At 34.1% G+C, this 18023-nt stretch overlaps 4 protein-coding genes and 2 pseudogenes across 6 annotated transcripts; 2 read left to right on the forward strand and 4 right to left on the reverse strand.

Annotated features, from left to right (window-relative positions):
• Positions 1 to 239: 239 nt before the first annotated feature.
• Positions 240 to 1584, forward strand: LOC104785016 (uncharacterized; annotated as a pseudogene). Its single transcript, XR_015598218.1, has one exon. The product of XR_015598218.1 is annotated as an uncharacterized LOC104785016 (transcript).
• Positions 1585 to 2153: 569 nt separating this feature from the next.
• On the reverse strand, positions 2154 to 4177 carry LOC104788794 (F-box/LRR-repeat protein At2g43260-like). The gene is made up of 6 exons (XM_087452086.1): positions 3718 to 4177; positions 2952 to 3628; positions 2773 to 2848; positions 2593 to 2678; positions 2376 to 2442; positions 2154 to 2257 (listed from the first exon to the last, which is right to left on the reverse strand). Exons 1-6 carry the CDS (start codon positions 4169 to 4171, stop codon positions 2154 to 2156), a joined length of 1464 nt encoding a protein of 487 aa, XP_087308212.1. The 5' UTR covers positions 4172 to 4177.
• A 708-nt stretch (positions 4178 to 4885) lies between these two features.
• LOC109133017 (uncharacterized) lies at positions 4886 to 5345 on the reverse strand. The gene has a single exon (XM_019245549.2). The coding sequence runs from the start codon at positions 5319 to 5321 to the stop codon at positions 5151 to 5153; it is 171 nt and encodes a 56-aa protein (XP_019101094.1). The 5' UTR covers positions 5322 to 5345; the 3' UTR covers positions 4886 to 5150.
• A 3125-nt stretch (positions 5346 to 8470) lies between these two features.
• Positions 8471 to 9978, reverse strand: LOC104788796 (F-box/kelch-repeat protein At2g43270 pseudogene; annotated as a pseudogene).
• Positions 9979 to 13619: 3641 nt separating this feature from the next.
• LOC104785017 (U11/U12 small nuclear ribonucleoprotein 35 kDa protein) lies at positions 13620 to 15883 on the reverse strand. Of its 2 annotated transcripts, XM_010510137.3 has the most exons (8): positions 15582 to 15883; positions 15392 to 15489; positions 15251 to 15302; positions 15055 to 15125; positions 14799 to 14889; positions 14631 to 14706; positions 14400 to 14478; positions 13620 to 14210 (listed from the first exon to the last, which is right to left on the reverse strand). In XM_010510137.3, exons 1-8 carry the CDS (start codon positions 15727 to 15729, stop codon positions 13800 to 13802), a joined length of 1026 nt encoding a protein of 341 aa, XP_010508439.1. In that variant the 5' UTR covers positions 15730 to 15883; the 3' UTR covers positions 13620 to 13799. The 2 variants fall into 2 exon arrangements, with proteins under 2 accessions (XP_010508439.1, XP_019101208.1); XM_019245663.2 differs by lacking the exon at positions 14400 to 14478 and having other exon boundaries at positions 13911 to 14210; positions 15582 to 15824.
• A 69-nt stretch (positions 15884 to 15952) lies between these two features.
• LOC109133025 (UPF0725 protein At2g20620-like) lies at positions 15953 to 17898 on the forward strand. The gene is made up of 6 exons (XM_087451839.1): positions 15953 to 16135; positions 16220 to 16621; positions 16740 to 16805; positions 16916 to 17233; positions 17325 to 17405; positions 17508 to 17898. Exons 1-6 carry the CDS (start codon positions 16079 to 16081, stop codon positions 17733 to 17735), a joined length of 1152 nt encoding a protein of 383 aa, XP_087307965.1. The 5' UTR covers positions 15953 to 16078; the 3' UTR covers positions 17736 to 17898.
• Positions 17899 to 18023: the final 125 nt, after the last annotated feature.

The raw sequence follows: 18023 nt of genomic DNA on the forward strand, positions 1-18023 counted from the left end.
ATTTTAAGATTTTTCAAACCAATTGAAAAATTACATAGTGACGTACATATGCAATATGGTGACATGCGTAAGACCAAATAACACATGAGAGATTCCATATTTGGTGCAACACAGTCACCAACCACTATCAAACGCAATATTTCATAATTGTTCAACCAAAATCTCACCCAACTCTCCCTCTCTCGTACCTATATATAGACGTAGTAACTTAGAGGAGATAATTAATTATACACGCTACATTTTGTTTTATATTTATGATGCCGGAACAAACGTACATGTACGCCTATGTAACGTTGCCGCACAATGACCAGAGAGAGCGCTACTCTCAGAAATGTTATCGGGACGGAAGACGGGTGGTGTTGGCAAGCTACGACTTGATGGGATCAGAGAGTTTCGGTTTTAAAGACAAGCTAAGGAAGTCGATGAAAGGAATGAACGAGTCCGCCGAGCGGTGGGTTTCCGAAGTGCGTCAAGGTACGACCAAGAGACGTTTTGCGATTAGAGTTTTGAGGACAAAACTTGGCTTCTATTCTTGCTTCATTCGTAGTGTTGGATTTTTTACTTCTTGTGTGGGGGCACAGAGATAATTTCATGAAGTAATTTATTAATCTAGCCCTGCCTATATAGAGTATTGATTTGATCGATGTTGCTCTTCGTACATATACATGTAAATATTTGGTTTCATTTACACATATATACGTACGTGTTTTCGTTGGGGAGTTTCGTGTATCCCACATTCAGATTCAAGTTGGAGACTTTGTCGAGTGAATTAAGGTTTGAATATGTAAGCTTACTGTTATTGTGTACGCGGTATAATATGTAAATCAGAAATCAAAACTATATTTTGGTGATCCATTGATTTTATGACCATTATGAATTAATGCTCACAAAATTCACATAATAAGGATACCCAATACTTGATTATCCAAGAAAATGTATGTCTTATTTAGATATATAAAAATTACATTTTCACCCAAAAGATAAAACAAAAAGGAAAAAAATACAAATATGTGGACAGTTTATATATCCACAATTATAAAGTTTTATCTAAATCAAAGAAAGAAAACAAAAAAACCAATATGTGGACATCACTCCTAGGAATATTATTTTTTAGTGGTCCAGTTATTTGAATTAGATATATGGGTTAATTAATACTCCTTATATAAAATGAAAACATAAAATCAGAATAAATGAGGAGGTAATAATATAATTAATAATATAATCCAGCAGAAGGCTGAGGAGCAGGAGCAAAAGGCTGTGGAGCAGGAGCAGGACTACGACAACATGAAGTGATGAGTTTGTTGCAGCAAGATTTACTCTTCACTGCGCCAATGAAATCATATAATTGCCTTCCCTCATCAACTTTGATACCTTTGTTTTTTACGCCTTCAAATAAGTAACGTCCGAAAGTAATGCGGCCCTCAACCTCGGTTGCGGTCATTGCTACGATCATTACCAATACGGCAATAGAGACAATCGCACTTCTCCTCTCAAACGCCATTTTTATTATTTTTATTTTTTTTTGTTTTTCTTGAAATTTTTTGTTTTTTTTTTGTTGTTTTTGTTTGTTTTGAATTTTTGACTGATGATTATGGGTGTAGCTATGGGTGTTATTTATATGGTAAACCAAGCTCCCAAATTTAGTAAATTGCTATTTTAGATAGCTTGTTGAATGTTTCTTGTGGATGGTATTTGAGCGAATCTTATTCTTAATTTTATACCTTTAGTACCGGAGTATTTTATGACTTGGTATTTAACTTGGTGTACGGAAAATGTGGATATTTTAATAGTATAATTTATTATAAACGAAATATGAGATTAAGGATGTGACAGGGTTCCTTAACTTCACAAAATATGATTTCAAAAGAGGACAACAGTTTATAAAATCTCAAATAGGTTTTCATGGTAATGTTGCTTTTTGAGTTGAGTGGTTGGAAACTTGGATTCACCTCCTTTTTTCATGGTAATCATATTTTAGTATCTTCGATCGCCTTCTAATTACGTCGTGATTATTAGTCGATGATAATGGTTTTAATTTGGTGATAAATAAAGTATAGTCGGTATATCAATATATAATAAAAACGTTGATATAAGAAACATAAACAACATTGATTTAAAGTAGTGTAATTTCCTAACGAAAAATGAATTCCCTATCAAATCAAGTCCTGAAGAAAAGACGAGACCGCATGGAGTAGGCGACGAAACAAGGCTCTCACGGCCGACAGTATCAAAATTATGGTGAGTGCAGGTACAAACACTGCTAATACAAATAACAATATCATCAATCATTAATGAGAAGGTATAGTTAAAGAATTCAGTAGATTATAAACCAAATTATATTTTTTCTTAAACAAAAAAAAGGAATAGAAGCGTACCTCCAAAAATCATCAGGAGCGAGAATGAGGACGACAACACATGGGTTCGTAAAATCATGACTATATACTGCAAAGGTCAAACAAGTAAGAACATTAGGAATCTCACATTGACTATATATGATCTCATATTATAAGGGATTGAGATAGAAGTCTATATATTATAAAAAAGTCGAAAGTCATCCAAAGTAACACACTTTGACCAATAGAAAAAAAATACCGTTGAAGCACAAAAGTAACAGAAGTTATACAGAAAATATGCAACTAGTATATTCATTTTGTTCCTCCATAGCGATTTACATAATTCTGTAGGGTCAATCAAATAACAAACCATCGTTAGTCGTAAATGTTCCAAATCTCTAGGGGGCATTTTAATTAAATATTTGAGAGTTTGTATAACCTTTTCCCTTGCATAAAAACTTGTAAACTCTTGGTTGGAATGATGATACAACATGAGCAACAAAAGCAATCCCATCCTACATGCAGATAAAAAGAAACATATATATATGATAGCTAATAACATTAAAATAAATACAGTTCAGCCAAGAATAACGCTAGGTCAACTTTAAACTTACTTACCTCGAGGATGCATGCAAGCCTTAATTCTACTTGTTCATTCTGAAGTCGGACCATATTTTCGAGATAAGGAGATATAACACAATTATATGAGAATATCTGACGGATTGTATCTGGACGTTGATAACATCTGAACAAGGCCTTTTTCTTATCGTCATAGATCACAACATTACCATCTTTAGAAACTATCACCGGCCTGAACCACCTTGGCTCCTGTGGCTTAATACCTAGAGAAGCTAAACTAATGGAGTAAGTCTTGCTCCATCTTTCTCCTGCATCCATGGTCCATATATCTAGTTGCCATTCAGGATCACTATTCAATCTTGTTGTGGCTATGGCTAGATGGTCGTCAAGATTCACTATCTGAGTTTCCATCTTGAATCTCATACCCGCTGGAAGTGGGACATCATGGAACTCTAACGTGTGAAGATCCAAGGCAAGTAACTTACAACCCCGCCAAATGTTTAACCAGTAGATTGACCCATTCACACAAGCCGATCTTCGTCCCGCGTCCACCTCGTAAGGAGGTGGACTAAGTTTTCGCCATTCACCAATGTTGACATCAAGAATCTCGTAATGGTTAGGATTAAAGAACATCCTCACTACTTTATAACTCCCCGTACCTTTGACTCTTCCGAACCCCATCGCCCAATTACCCGGAAAAAAACTCGACCATGCTCCTGAAAATATGAATATAGTTTTGTTTCTTTAATTACCCATCAATGCAAAATTTAGACTCTTGAAAAAAAGTTATTTCATCATCGATTACCCGTTGAAGAGCAGTTACGACGGTTCAAGAGGGAGGGTACGGGATCAGGGCCGGAAGGAAATCGCCTGAGTTGTCCAGTCGAGGGATTCAAAACGGTGACACAACCTGGTTCAGGGATGCAAACCAAACCGTCGCAACTCATCGACGGTCTTGTCGACTCGCAGTGCAAATAGACAACCTCTTCGTCATCCCCTTTGAAACGTACCCCGGGGAGGACATATGGAAGGGGGGCGCCGCAGTAGCAGTGGTGAGCGGCCAGGATTTTCTGGCAGCTCTTGTCAGATTTTTGAAAACTCAGGTGCATCTCCACGAACCTATTTGATTCCAGTATCGATCTCCATTCTTTTGACACAGTTTTGAATTTGACAAGAGATTTTAAGGGAAGTCTCAAAAATATCTCTTTCAGGAGATGAGAAGGGACGTAGCTCAAATTAGGGTTTACTTCTTCCCTCATTATAGGTTGCTTGCGTTCTAGCTACTTCGTATTTCGAGTATATATACCGCCGTATTGTATAATTTGTATATGTATATACATATATATAATTTATATTTTTATATGTTTAATAATTTTAATTTTTTTTGTTACATTCTTTTTATAAGATAATTAGTTTGACTTCTTTTTTTTTTTTTTGCTAATAAGAATGTAAATTTTTCATTTAAAATGAAAACAATTTAGGTTTACAATAGATGATTATAGACCTGCACTAATGGTTTCGTAGCAAAAAAGATAAAAACATGGAAGCATAAAAATACTTCTTGTTTGAGCCATAAATATCATGAAGTAATTAATCAAACCCTAAAATAATTATCGATAATTCGATATATACGTGTTGCTCTACATACATCCACATGTAACTACATGTGTATGTGTGTGTGTTTTTCTTTAATTTAGAAAGTTTCGTAGCCCATGATGAGAGACTTTATCAAGTGATTTAAGGCTTGGCATTGTCTTACATTTTCTTGTATGTAAATTTGTGTCTGTATAATAAAAAAAATAAAAGGAGTTTATAGTTCAAAACTAAAGTTTTCCTATTTCTAATGATGTTCATAACTATTGGTTGATGCTCACAAAATTTTTAAAAGTGGCACTTTCCGCAAAAATCCTTTTATATTACCATTGGATACTTCGTAACTAGCTTGAATTTCGGCCAAATATATTCCATGAATCTAAACTCAAAAATGATATATTGTTCCATTCATATGTACAAATGTACGGTTTATTCTTCCCACAACTATATACATAGTTTACTACATTGATGATCCTCTAAAGAAAGATAACACACGTTGGTTTATATACATCGCCAATATTATGTCCAATCGCCCACTTTCCAAAAAATTTATATAATTAATCAATTCGCTTTGGGAAAAAGAGAAAAAAAAAATATAAGAGAAATTACGAGGTAGCTATATTTATATGTTTACGTAATTATATGCTAATGTTTAGGAAAACAACAAGTGTGCATGAACACGTTGCAACAACCTCCACCAAAATCAGCTAAGCTCCGTCGGATATGGATTCGGCCATCAATATCGGTAGCGGTCGTCGCTACAATCATTAGACATATGGCCATTGACACAACCGCAATTTTCATTTCAAACGCCATTTTTTTCGTAAAGTATTTTTGTTCCTTTTTTTTTTTTTTTGTTCATCATAGTGTATTTATATGTTAAGCCAAACTTCCAGATATAGTATATTATTAATTTAGACAACTTGTTCAATGATTTTTGTGGATGGTATTTGAGAGTGATCAATTTTATTTTTAGTTCCATACATTTAGAAATAGAAAAATTGAGGACTAGGTTTTGGCATATACAAATTATAAAGTGTGGTGTATAAAAAACAGGTTAACATAAAAAAGAAAAAATTATTACGTATTCTAATCTCAAAATTTGGTTTAATTAGATCGGTTAGACGACGTCGTTTGAATTAATTTAATTGCTATATTGGGCCAACGTAATGGGTGCCTTATTGGGCTCAATAAAACCCATTATACACAACACAAAATGCTAGGGTTTTGGAATCTCCCACTACACCATATATATATATAAATCTCAAATTCATACCTCTCTGTTCTCTCTCCGCATCAATCATCCATCATCTCTGTTTTTAGTTTGAAACTTCATATGACAGATCTGTCTGTGCGTTTTTCGAAATGTTTATGTTTTTACGAATAAAAAGGCTCCATCTTTACTGAGTCAACAGCAGGCGCCGCTTTAATGGTGACCTGACTGCCGCTTGGAGCCAAGATCAAATGCCAGAGGAAGACCCATGGAACTTTTTCAATAGTTTCATGATTCAATACTCTTGGCTACATATTCGGATTATTTGGTTTTGTTTTTTTTTTTTTAATGTTTATGGATGCGTGCGATGATATGATGGTGTGTTTGTTTATAATTATTGATGGCATTTAAGTCAGACACGGGTGCTTGCTTGTTGGGTTTTAATAAGAAACAGCAGAGCTACCTTTTGCATTGTGCCTATAATAATTTATATAGCTTGTCATCACGATTGGAGTCAAGTCTTTGATCTGATGTCTTCCCCATGGCTTCCTCCAAATTTAAAGCAGCTACAATTGTTTTTGGTTTCAATTTTTTTCATACAATACAATCAATGGTTTGTTGTTTAGATTCTATTAGTGTTTTCGTGAGTGATTTTGTTCATTTCTTGATCTTGATCTTGAGTTCTTGACTCATATCCACAACAGGAAAATGTCTATATGAATCGGTAATGAGTTTTATACTTATATATGTCTAAACTCTGAAACATGAATTAGAGAAAGCGAGAAAGTACTAATAGCGGATGGTGGGTGCTAATGCAAACCAAAAAGTGACCATATCATGTGGAGTAGCATCGGTTCCGGAACGTTGGGGTTTCTTGAGGGTGAGAGGCAATGATTGGCGTTATGATGGTTTCTTTAATACAGCGACGTAACTATAAATTCAGTTCAGTAGTCCGACGTTTAGCCTAATAATTGGATGGGCAATAATAGCTTTCTTTGACAATATTACCAAAACATTGAGGGAAGTGCTAAGAAAAATTGAATGCCTAGCTACTTTTAAAACAAGTTATTTTAAGAGATGTAGCCAACTATTGTTATGTGTTATGTTGAAACTCGTAGAAATCTCTTGCGACACAGTTACGGTATGCTTAAATTGTGATGATTCTCAAACACGGTTCCTAGTAACCTAAGAAATATACCAATATGCTTGTATCTCAAGCACGGATATATCTGAACCATAAATAACTCTCAAGACGTTGTGTTCCGAGCTCTCTACTCGTAGCAGTGGTTGAACTTTCAGATTAGACTATCGATTGTAGATCTCCATTCTTTTGATACAGTATTGAATTTGATGGGAAGCCTCCACATTATCTGTTTTAATAGCTTTGGAGGAAGATAAGATTGATTGAAGTTAGGGTTTTCTCCGTCTCCTTCATCATCTTTGGTTTCATGGTATGTGAATGTGAGAGTTTTCCCTTCGGATAAATCCAGTCTTTGACATATATATAAACTACAACTCCTGTTACTTATTATGGAATTATATAATTAAGGTCCCATCTCTTACTAGACTTTCCTTTTTCTTTTCCGATAATTTCTATATTTTACAATTGTTTGCCTTGTTCCTTTCTTTGTTTCTTCCCAAATCTATATAGGTAAATAAAAGTAGGATTCCACATGTCACTAATTAACTATTTTTTTACATCTCATTAGTTAACAATTTTAAATTTAAATATTTTCTATATATAAAGATATTGATATAAAGGAAAAAATATATATATATAAAGAGAAATGTAAAATTTTGAGAAACAATATATGAAATATATGAAACTTACATTTTTATGCTTATTTTTTTGGTGAGATACATTTTTATGCTTATTGTTAATCTTCTTATTATACAAATAAAAAAAAATAAAAAATAAAAATTATTCGGTTTACCCTACATGTTTTCAATAGAAATAATAATCGGAGGTATACCATTCGATCATATTTTTATTTGGGTTTTAAAAAGAAGTAGAGGTGGACATTTAAACCGAACCAAACCGAACTCAAACAAATTCAATCCTACACTCCAACTATTTGATTATGAATTTTCTCAACCGAAATGATAAACCGAACCGAACCAATAACCCAATATGTTTTTTAAATTAATTAATAATATTATTAAAATTATAAATATGTGCGCGCAACTTTTGATAATCAGAAGAACTACATGAGGGAATAACCAGGGAGAGTTAGATCGACTATGTAGACATGTGCGCGCGACTTTTGTTTGTACAATGGCTTGAGTTGTTCATTCTTTCTGGTTTCATTCGTTAAATTTAATCCAACCGTTAATTTGTTAGTCTGGATTTGGAAATAGTAACCTATGATTCTCAAGATGTATACATATGAGGGTCCTTTTCCCTAGGGTGTATTCAAATTGATATTTTAAATAATACTATGTTATTCAATCATGTAATGTAAAAAATGTAGTGAAATCTATTGTTATTAAACAAATGATTTAAAAATCTATTTTAAATTAGAATGTTATTAAAAACAGTTAGTGAATTTGATTTTTAATGATTTTGAAAGATTTAAGAGGCTTTTTTTTAGTTAAAAAGTACAAATCCAAATCCTTTGCTTTTAGGTAGGAGTTGAAATTTTTTTACAATAACCCATCAAAATCATAAGAAAACTTAATTTAAGTATCTCAAATTTCTTAAGTTCCAACATTCACATAAAAGAAATGCATTAAAAGATCGACGTAACCAAATTTAATGAAGTCGGACCAAATTTTTGAGATATGGAGCTATAACACAACAAGTAGAGTGTGAGAGGCGACGAGTGGTGTTTGTGTGTGGATAGTGTTTGAATAAGTTCTTCTTGTCGTCACAAATCAAAACATTCCCTTCCTTAGATATAGCCACAGGCGTGAACCACCAAACCTTTAATGGATGGAGGGTTGAAGCTACATCGGCTAAACTTATCGAGTAGGTTTTGCTCCATCTCTCATCTTTAGAATACATGAACCAAATCTCTAGTTCCTTTTCACAATTTCTTGTCGTCGACATGACTAGACAGTCGTCGAGGTTCAATAACTGGGTTAAATGCGTGACTCCATAAGGATACTTTGGAATACTTGCGACATCATGAAACTCTTCCGTGTGAAGATCCAAGGCAAGTATTTTGTAACCACCACCAATTCTTAGCCAGTAAATAGTTCCGTTGACACAAGCCGATCTTCTTTCTGCATCGATATCGTAAGGAGGTGGACTCAATTTCCGCCATTCACCACCAGTTTGAACGTCAAGAATATCACATTCTACAGGATCAAAGAGCATCCTCACCACTTTATAGCTGCCTGTCACTCTATCTTTACCGAAACCCATGGCCCAATATCCCGGGAAAAAAGCCAACCCTCTCTCTGCAATTTAATAAATTTCTTTTGAGCAAATTCAAAATTTAATTCCAAAGCATAGAAAAAGATTGGGTTATATAATTCCTTAATGCATAATAGATATTAAAAAAAAATATTTTTGCAAATCAACTAGGGTGTGACTAGTAAATGTTTATAAGCTACATAAAATACGGTAACTGATCCAACTATTTATAAAATATTTTATAAGATTTTTTTACAAGGTTTTTTTATATGGTATTTTGTAAGGTAGGGTTGTGAATTACACACATATAATATGGGATAGATTTAAGTTGTTAGGGCCTTTTTATATGATTTTTTTTTTTTTGCACTTTTCTATCCTTTAATTTTCTACAACAACGTAGCAATTTTAGTAAATTTCGCATAATTTGTATGGAGATGTAAGAAAGAAAAAAGAAGCCAAACGAATAAATTACCAGCTGACCGCGGAAGCATATTCAATAACAAGGAAGGTTCAGGAACGGGGCCGGAAGGAAATCTACGTAGTTCTCCGGTCGACGGATTCAAGACGTTGACCCAATCTGGTTCAGGGATGCAGAGCAAACCTTCGTAATTCATCAATGGTCTTTCTGTTGAGTCGCAGTGAAGATTCACGATCTCTTCGTCACCTTCCATAACTGACACAGGTGAGAGATTCGGCCGGTCGCAGCAGTCGCACTTGTAAGCGGCCAGGACTTTCTGGCGGCGGCGAGATTTCTGAAAACTCAGATGCATCTCAATGAAACTCTTTGATTCCAGTATCGATCTCCATTCCTTTGACACGGTCTTCAACTTCCCTAGAGATTTCAGGGGAAGCCTCACAAATATCTCTTTCAGTGGATCTGAAGCAAAATCGATCGAATTCATTGTGGTTCTTTCACCGTCTTTCCCCACCTATCTTCTTTGATCCCTAGATAGATGATGATCCATTATATATATAGCAAAACAAAGATTCTCTACAATTCTGCTTTCTTATTTTCATTCATCATATTCCTTTTTAAGAGTTTACTTTCCTGGCCGAAACTTCCTATTTTACAACTTTCTTTCCTCTTTTTACGTTTTTCCTTCTTCAATACAGCAACGTAACTAGCCTAAGTATAATTCAATCAATAGTCCAATGTTTGACTAATTGGAGGGCGCACTGAGGAAGTGCTAAGAAAAATAGAGTGCCAACTTCTTAAACAAGTTTGTTTTAAGAGAGAAAAAGTAGCAATTATTGTTATGTTTTATGTTGAAACTCGTAAAATCTCTTGCGACAGTCAGACACGGTATATGCTTAAATAGTGATCATTCTCAAACACGTACGGTTCTTAATAAAACCATATTTTGCATGAAATTAAATGTGGTCCTTTGTTTTTCATGCTCAATGTTACCAAAACAATGCTTGTCAAACTAGTTTGCTTGTAACCTAAGAAATATACCGATATGCGTGTAACCTAAGAAACATGACAAAAGTGCATATAATAAGACAAAATACAAAAATATAAACATGATCATAAGACAAAATTCAGTGGTAACTGAGAGGCGGCTGAGATGCGAGACGAGTCCTAGTAGACTGGAGGGGTAGTTGACAAGTGTATTCAGCGCTGAGATGCGAGACGAGTCCTAGTAGAGTGCAGAGGTAGTTGACAAGTGAATTCAGCGCTGAGATGATAGTCGAATCCTAGGTGATTTTACTTATGTTTTATTTATATTTTATATATGTTTTGTTTATTTTTTGTTAATATCTATTCAACATTTCAAAGAACCAAAATATGATTAATTTGTTGTCATATATAAACAATCATACCTACAATTTATATTTATATAGAATTTAATGTAAACTATACTCAATGTATAACAATCAAATAATTTCTATATATATATGATTTTATTATAGTCATAAATAATATAAATATATAAATAATTAGAAATACATATCATTTGCATGGGTAAAGTAATCAAGTTTAGACATATACTCTGTTCATCAATAAACTAAAGTTATAAGCAAAAAACAATCTGAACAAGGTAAGCTTTAGCATCAACTCCAAATTTCATAATTTGTATAGATTGTATCAACAAAAGGTTTTTGCACTCGTCGTTGCTTCTTTTTTAGAAATAGATTTTCTAACCGAACTGTGGAATTTCTTATCTATCTCTCTGATACATGAAAGATCATAAAAACAAAAATAACATCAACAATCCAACAAGAAATTTCAAATTATAAATTTTCAAATGGTCATCAACTAAAGCTCCAAATAAGTTGTAGAAATACCATTTACCATTAACCTTTTCAAATGAATCAAGTTGAATAAGTAATTAGTCAATCATATCAAAAACAAGAAAAATCCAAATTTAGTTAGATGTATTTAGGAAAGTAAGAATGAAGAATATTTTTTTATTCAAAATTCATGATGGATGTTAAATGTTATACTGAGAGAGAGAAAAATGAATGTTAAATTGCTAACTCAATTATTTATTACAAAACATTTACCCCAACTAATGTTATAACGGATATCTCCATGTACCTGGATGAGATTGTTGTCAACCTACACACTTATATGCGGGTAATAGCGTAGTAATGTTATAGAGATGTTGTTGGATACGCTCCTTAGTGGGCTCATTGTAAGGAAGGTTTTGTCGGGAGATTTGTTTACGCTTTTTATTTTAAAAATCCATGTTATTTGTTTATTATTAATTTTTCTTATTTCATATTTTTAATATTTTATTTGTATTAATAGAATATTTATAATGTATTAGATGTTTGAAAATAAAATGAAAAACCACATGAAAGTTGAGAGCTTGTATTAAAATTTTATACAAAGGGATAATTTTAATGAACTAACAAATTTCTAATGTGACAATAAAAAGTAGATGGTATGATATCTGAGAGTCTATTTTATGTATTTTAAAAACACATATGTAAAAATATCTTACTTATGTTTTGTTTATATTTTACATATGTTTTGTTCATATATTATATATGTTTTGCCTATTTTTTTGTTAATATCTATTCAACATTTCAAAGAACCAAAGGTCCAAAATATGACTAATTTGCTGTCATATATAAACAATCATACCTATAATTTATATTTATATAGAATTTAATGTAAACTGTATAACAATCAAACGGCACCTTTCTACGATTTCTCTCTCTTTACCCTAATCCTCTCTTCCTAAAATTTCTTTCTGCCTAGTAGTAATTTGGTTCCTTTTTAAACACCTTTCTTCGTTGCTAAACCCTAAGTGGCCGCCGTGGAAGGGCGTTTGATTTAAAACATGTCACAAGAGCTGTACGATAGATTAAAAAGCCTTTCGAAAGCTGATTTCGTTATAGAACTATTAGGGACTAAAATTGAACGACTTGCAGAGGAGCTTAAGAAGATTCATATATAAACAATCATACCTACAATTTATATTTATATAGAATTTAATGTAAACTATACTCAATGTATAACAATCAAATAATTTATATATATATATGATTTTATTATAGTCATAAATAATATAAATATATAAACAATTAAAAATACATATCATTTGCATGGGTAAAGTAATCAAGTTTAGACATATACTATGTTCATCAATAAACTAAAGTTATAAGCAAAAAACAATCTGAAGAAGGTAAGCTTTAGCATCAAACTCTGGATTTCATAATTTGTACAGATTGTATCAAAAAAGGTTTTTGGACTTGTGTTGCTTCTTTTTTAGAAATAGGTTGTATTCTAACTGAACTGTGGAATTTCTTATCTATCTCTCCGATACATGAAAGATCATAAAAACAAAAATAACATCACCAATCCAACAAGAAATTTCAAATTATAAATTTTCGAATGGTCATCAACTAAAGCTCCAAATATGTTGTAGAAATATCATTTAGCATTAACCTTTTCAAATGAATCAAGTTGAATAAGTAATTAGTCAATCATATCAAAAACAAGAAAAATCCAAATTTAGTTAGATGTATTTAGGAAAGTAAAAATGAAGAATATTCTTATTCAAAATTCATGATGGATGTTAAATGTTATATTGAGAGAGAGAAAAATGAATGTTAAATTGCTAACTCAATTACTTATTACAAAACATTTACCCCAATCTGTTTTATGTATTTTAAAAACACATACGTAAAAATATCTTACTTATGTTTTGTTTATATTTTACATATGTTTTGTTTACATATTATATATGTTTTGCCTTTTTTTTTTTTTTTTGTTAATATCTATTCAACATTTCAAAGAACCAAAAGTCCAAAACATGACTAATTTGCTGTCATATATAAACAATCATACCTACAATTTATATTTATATAGAATTTATTGTAAACTGTATAACAATCAAATAATTTATATATATTGATAATTTTATTATTGTCATAAAATAATATAAATATATACACAATTAAAAAATACATATCATTTGCATGACTCGATTAACATAACAAAAGTGCATATAATAATGATATCAATTAAAAAGAAAAAGCAATCCCCTAATAAACAGAAAATCGTCTAGCTAGGGTAACAATAGTAATGTTTAGAAGAAGAAAAAAATTGATTGAGCTAGATATGTGTGTGGAAAATAATGTTTGACTCACTTCCCTCATATTTGAATTTCATCTCAACGAACTTCTTTGATTCCACTGTCGATCTCCATTCTTTAAAAAAAAAAACAATAGTACAGATATATAAACTCTCAGAAAAGTCAGAAACTTATTAGTCAGAGGACTGATGATCTCGACTAGAGGACCTCATATGATGATGATGGTGGGAATCCATGTGTTTATGACGTTTGTGAGAACGCTCTTCTTCTTCTTCTTCTCCGCGTTTTGATCTTTTGCTCAATCCAGAAACTTTACCCTTGTTGTTACCATATCTATCTTCCGTACCTCGTGATCTCTCTTTCCTATCGGAACGGGACTCTGTCCTAGAACGCTCCTCTCTGTCTTTGCTGCGTCTTCTATGCGAACTGTGTGTGTGTGAGCTCGACCTGTGACTGTGATTATACCTATGGCTGCTTCGCTCTTTAAAATCTTCTTCCCTTTCTACAGAACTCTTTTCCCGATAATAATATCCTTCCTCTCTATCATCCGACACACTTCCTTTTCTCCTCGGAGGTGATGGGATCTGCATCCACAAACAAGCTATAGTGCTTAGAACTTTATCATAGTGGCATTGAATAATCCCATCAATATGTCACTTCCTCAGAAGAACAAGTACAAAAGACGTGATAAAAGCTAGCTAGCATGACACAAAGAACAGAGATAAAGTTTGAATGACTGTAGATTGGTTCTGAAGTTAAAAGACAAAGTAGACCTGTGTGCGTGACATATATCTTCCCTCAGGTGGAAGCTGAATGCCGAGTTTTTGTAAATCTTCATGAGGGATTGGTCGCCTGATATCAACAAACAGAAAGACTGCCCACTTATAAAAATACTTATCGTTTTGAAGGAATATGAAAGTTAGAAGAAGGTTCATGCCAACTATGCTTTGCTGCTGGTGTTAGATCTTTGGACAAGCTAAATGAAGAGCAAAACAAAACCGTACAAGGGAGCGCGGAATGGTCTTTCTCGTCCTCCAAAACGAAGTTGTCCGGATTCTTTCCTACCACCAAGACCACCTCCTGTTTAGAGAGAAGAAGGTGGGCATTAAGATAATAACTCCTATAGACAGTTCATAACAGACAAAAAAAAAAGAAGTTAAAGAACGGCAGACCTAGTCTTCTTGGTATCCATCCAGGCATTAGTTGCTGCCGATTGTAATCAACAATAATCTCTCTACCATCTATTAGTGAATGATGAGCATCCTGTAAAAACATCACAAACATTCTCAGTCTGACATACTAAACCAGTTTCCAGAAACCAGCATGTACATGGATATGTTCAATGCGTTGTTGGCTTAGTAAGGATTTCAGACAGCTTTCAAGAACAGAAACAAGAGGTAAAAACGCAAACTTTTAGCATCACAGCACCTCATAAGCACGGAGCATATCCTTTTCGCTCTCAAATTCCACAAAAGCATATCCTCGTGAAGAACCCGTCACTACAAAAGGGGATCAAGAAGAGGAGACTCAAAAAGACAATAGCTTGGTAGAAGCAACAAACCAAAGATCATAAATTTCCTAAAGATGAAGCAAAGTGCTGCTGATATCATAAGCAAAATCTTACCAATGTGCCTAACCAAGCGCAAGTTCTTAATCCTACCATACTTAATCATCACCTGTGAAGAAGAAAATTCCATAATCATACTCAAAACATAGTTTACACGAACATTAAAAAAAAAAACTAAGTGAAATTCCAATTATTAACCTCTCGAAGAGTATCCTCCGTAGTGTGATGAGAGAGACGACCCACGAAGAGAGTAGAGTAAGGATCTCCAACAGCTTTCGAATCACCAGAAGGATCATCTTCCAGAACAAACCAAAATCAATGACTATTTTAGAATTCAGAAACGCAGAAACACTGAAGAGAGGAACAGAGAGAAAGAATGAGAGTATACATAAGCCGGCGTTATAACAGAGGAGAGCTCGACGGACGCCGTTATCATGTGGAGCAACATCAGTTCCGTCGATGCTTCCGGCTTGAATCGGATGATACGACGTCGCGTAGAACACTTTGTTCACGACGTTGTTTCCTCCGCCGCTCATATCCTTCTCCCTCTTCTCTCTCTCTCTCTCTCTCACGGCGGCTCCGGCTAGTCAACAACGATTCAATGAAATAAAGAATAAAACGTCGTCGTTCCAATTGACTACTATTTTAAGCCCAATATTTATAAATTGGGCCTATTAAAGCCCATTTAAGCTGAAATCTCACCAAACCCATAAGATTGTTTTCTTATTTGATTTGGCGGAATTGCTTTTTCAAAAAACTGGCGATGAATTCCTGATTGATTGTGGTTTGATAGTACTATAAATTAGGGTTGGAGAGTCCTGTGGGAGATTTTAATTGATTATCTCTAATCCTCTTTTTGTTTTTTTTTTTCATATTCTTCCAAGAATGTCGTCTTTCGCCTTGTTGAAGCTACAAGAAACCAGTCGGCCCCCGACTTACAAGGTAATTGGATCAATCTCTCTCTTTTGCATCATCTAACTCTCATGATTCTATTTTGTTTTTTTTTGTTTTTTTTGTTGTTGTAAGGAACTGTATGATGCTTTAAAACCGTATCATCAGCGGCTGGAAGGGGAAAGTTTCTATACGATCCCTGTACCAACCTTCGGCGGTAATTACTCTCTATGGAAGCAGATGCTGATACAGGACGACTGGTTGCGGGGCGATGCTATTGAATCTTTTAAGCTTGGCAAGAATATGTTGGATGGGCCCTCTAACGAGGAAACTTGCTTTTCACGATCAACATACGAACCACCTTCTCCTCCTTACCATCCTTCTTCTGATTACTGTCCTTCTTCTCCTTCTTACAGTCCATCTTCTCCTGTTTACTGTCCTAATTCTCCTCCTGCTTACTGTCCTTCTCCTGTTTACTGTCCTTCTCCTGACTTTGAAATCCCTTTGACCTCCTTTCCCGAGGATAAGCCAGTTAAGGTAATTTTTGAACACTTGTTTACGTAATTCTGAGGGTTTTATTTTATGCTACTGATCCATATCATATCATTATAATTTATATTATATATTCTGATTTTGGACCCTCTCCATCCATCAGAGTTATTATAGAGTGGGTGATGACTTGTTTGGTAAAGTTGGGCTTCACTGCTACAATCTGCAAAATGTAAGCTTCTCTTTTCTCTCCTTCTTCTGTTTTTTTACCATTTTTATTGTTTTGTATCTTGTAAAATATATCGTACAAGTTCTTAAATATTATTCTCATCTTCTTGGCAGCGGACAAACCTTGAATATTTCTGCCTAGACGACAAGGAGTATCCTCCGCTTGTAAAATTTTATGCAAGGGATCCAACTCGAGAGTTTTCCATTTACGAGTTTTCCATTTGCGAGTTCTTAACAAGGGTGTTTGAGTCTACGAAAGATGGCTGCTGCTTGAGTTTCATTACAACCCAATGCACATTATTGCCAGAGAAGGAAGGCTTCCCAATCTGTGACCACTTTGACAAACTTGCCGTGGATGCTTTCTTCACAGGTGATATGCCCAACTCGTTGCCTGAGGTTACCACCACCAGTGATAACCTGCAATTCTACGAGGTAGGTTTCCCTTTTTAGCCCTTCACAACCATTATTTAGAGGAAGCATGCCTAGAGGCTAGAGAACACATTTTGACTTGATTTTTTTGCAGTTGAAAGAGTCAGAGGTGGAAGAAGAAAAGGATTGGCTTCTTCTCTACTTGGAACTCTCGTTGCGCACCAATTCTTTCCCGGTGAGAAAAAAAAAAAAACACAGACTTTGACAACGAAAAGAGGATAGGAATTTGTGTACTAGGTAGCCTATAATGACATCTCTTCTTGATGTTGTGTTGCAGCGCTTATCACTGTGGGAAAGGCCATTTGACCTGCAAAAGGTAATTGTGCAAACCAAAGACGATGTGGAGTCTAAGAAGAAAGCCAAGGAGGAGAATGCAATCTTCTACATTACCTTAAAATCCTGTGCCCTTCAAGACGGCAATCCTATCATAAGTAATGCTATCATAAGGAGAACAATGGATGGAATGCCAGGTCATATGTCCCTCGAAGTCAAGTGTTTGGTGTGAAAGCCACCCACCATTATGTGTGTTATGTATTTTTAAGTATCTTGTCGTCCCATTATGTCTTATGTATTTAAGAATCTAACCGATCTTGGTCTTTCTTGAGACTAGTTAAGAATGCCTGTTTTGCTTCTTCCTTGCTTGTCATGCAAGTAATAATGACTTTGAATTCCGTTTTGGTTCGACATAAAATTGTGCAATGTTAAGGAGCACCGGGTTATCTCTTTTGTTTGCAGTGTTCACCTATAATTTGGTTGATCCACTCTTATTTGTAAGGAAAGGTCATCGACACTA

The sequence above is a fragment of the Camelina sativa genome, chromosome 5 (genome assembly GCF_030686135.1).
Source record: "Camelina sativa cultivar CO46 ecotype springtype chromosome 5, ASM3068613v1".
NCBI classification, from domain to species: Eukaryota; Viridiplantae; Streptophyta; class Magnoliopsida; order Brassicales; family Brassicaceae; genus Camelina; species Camelina sativa.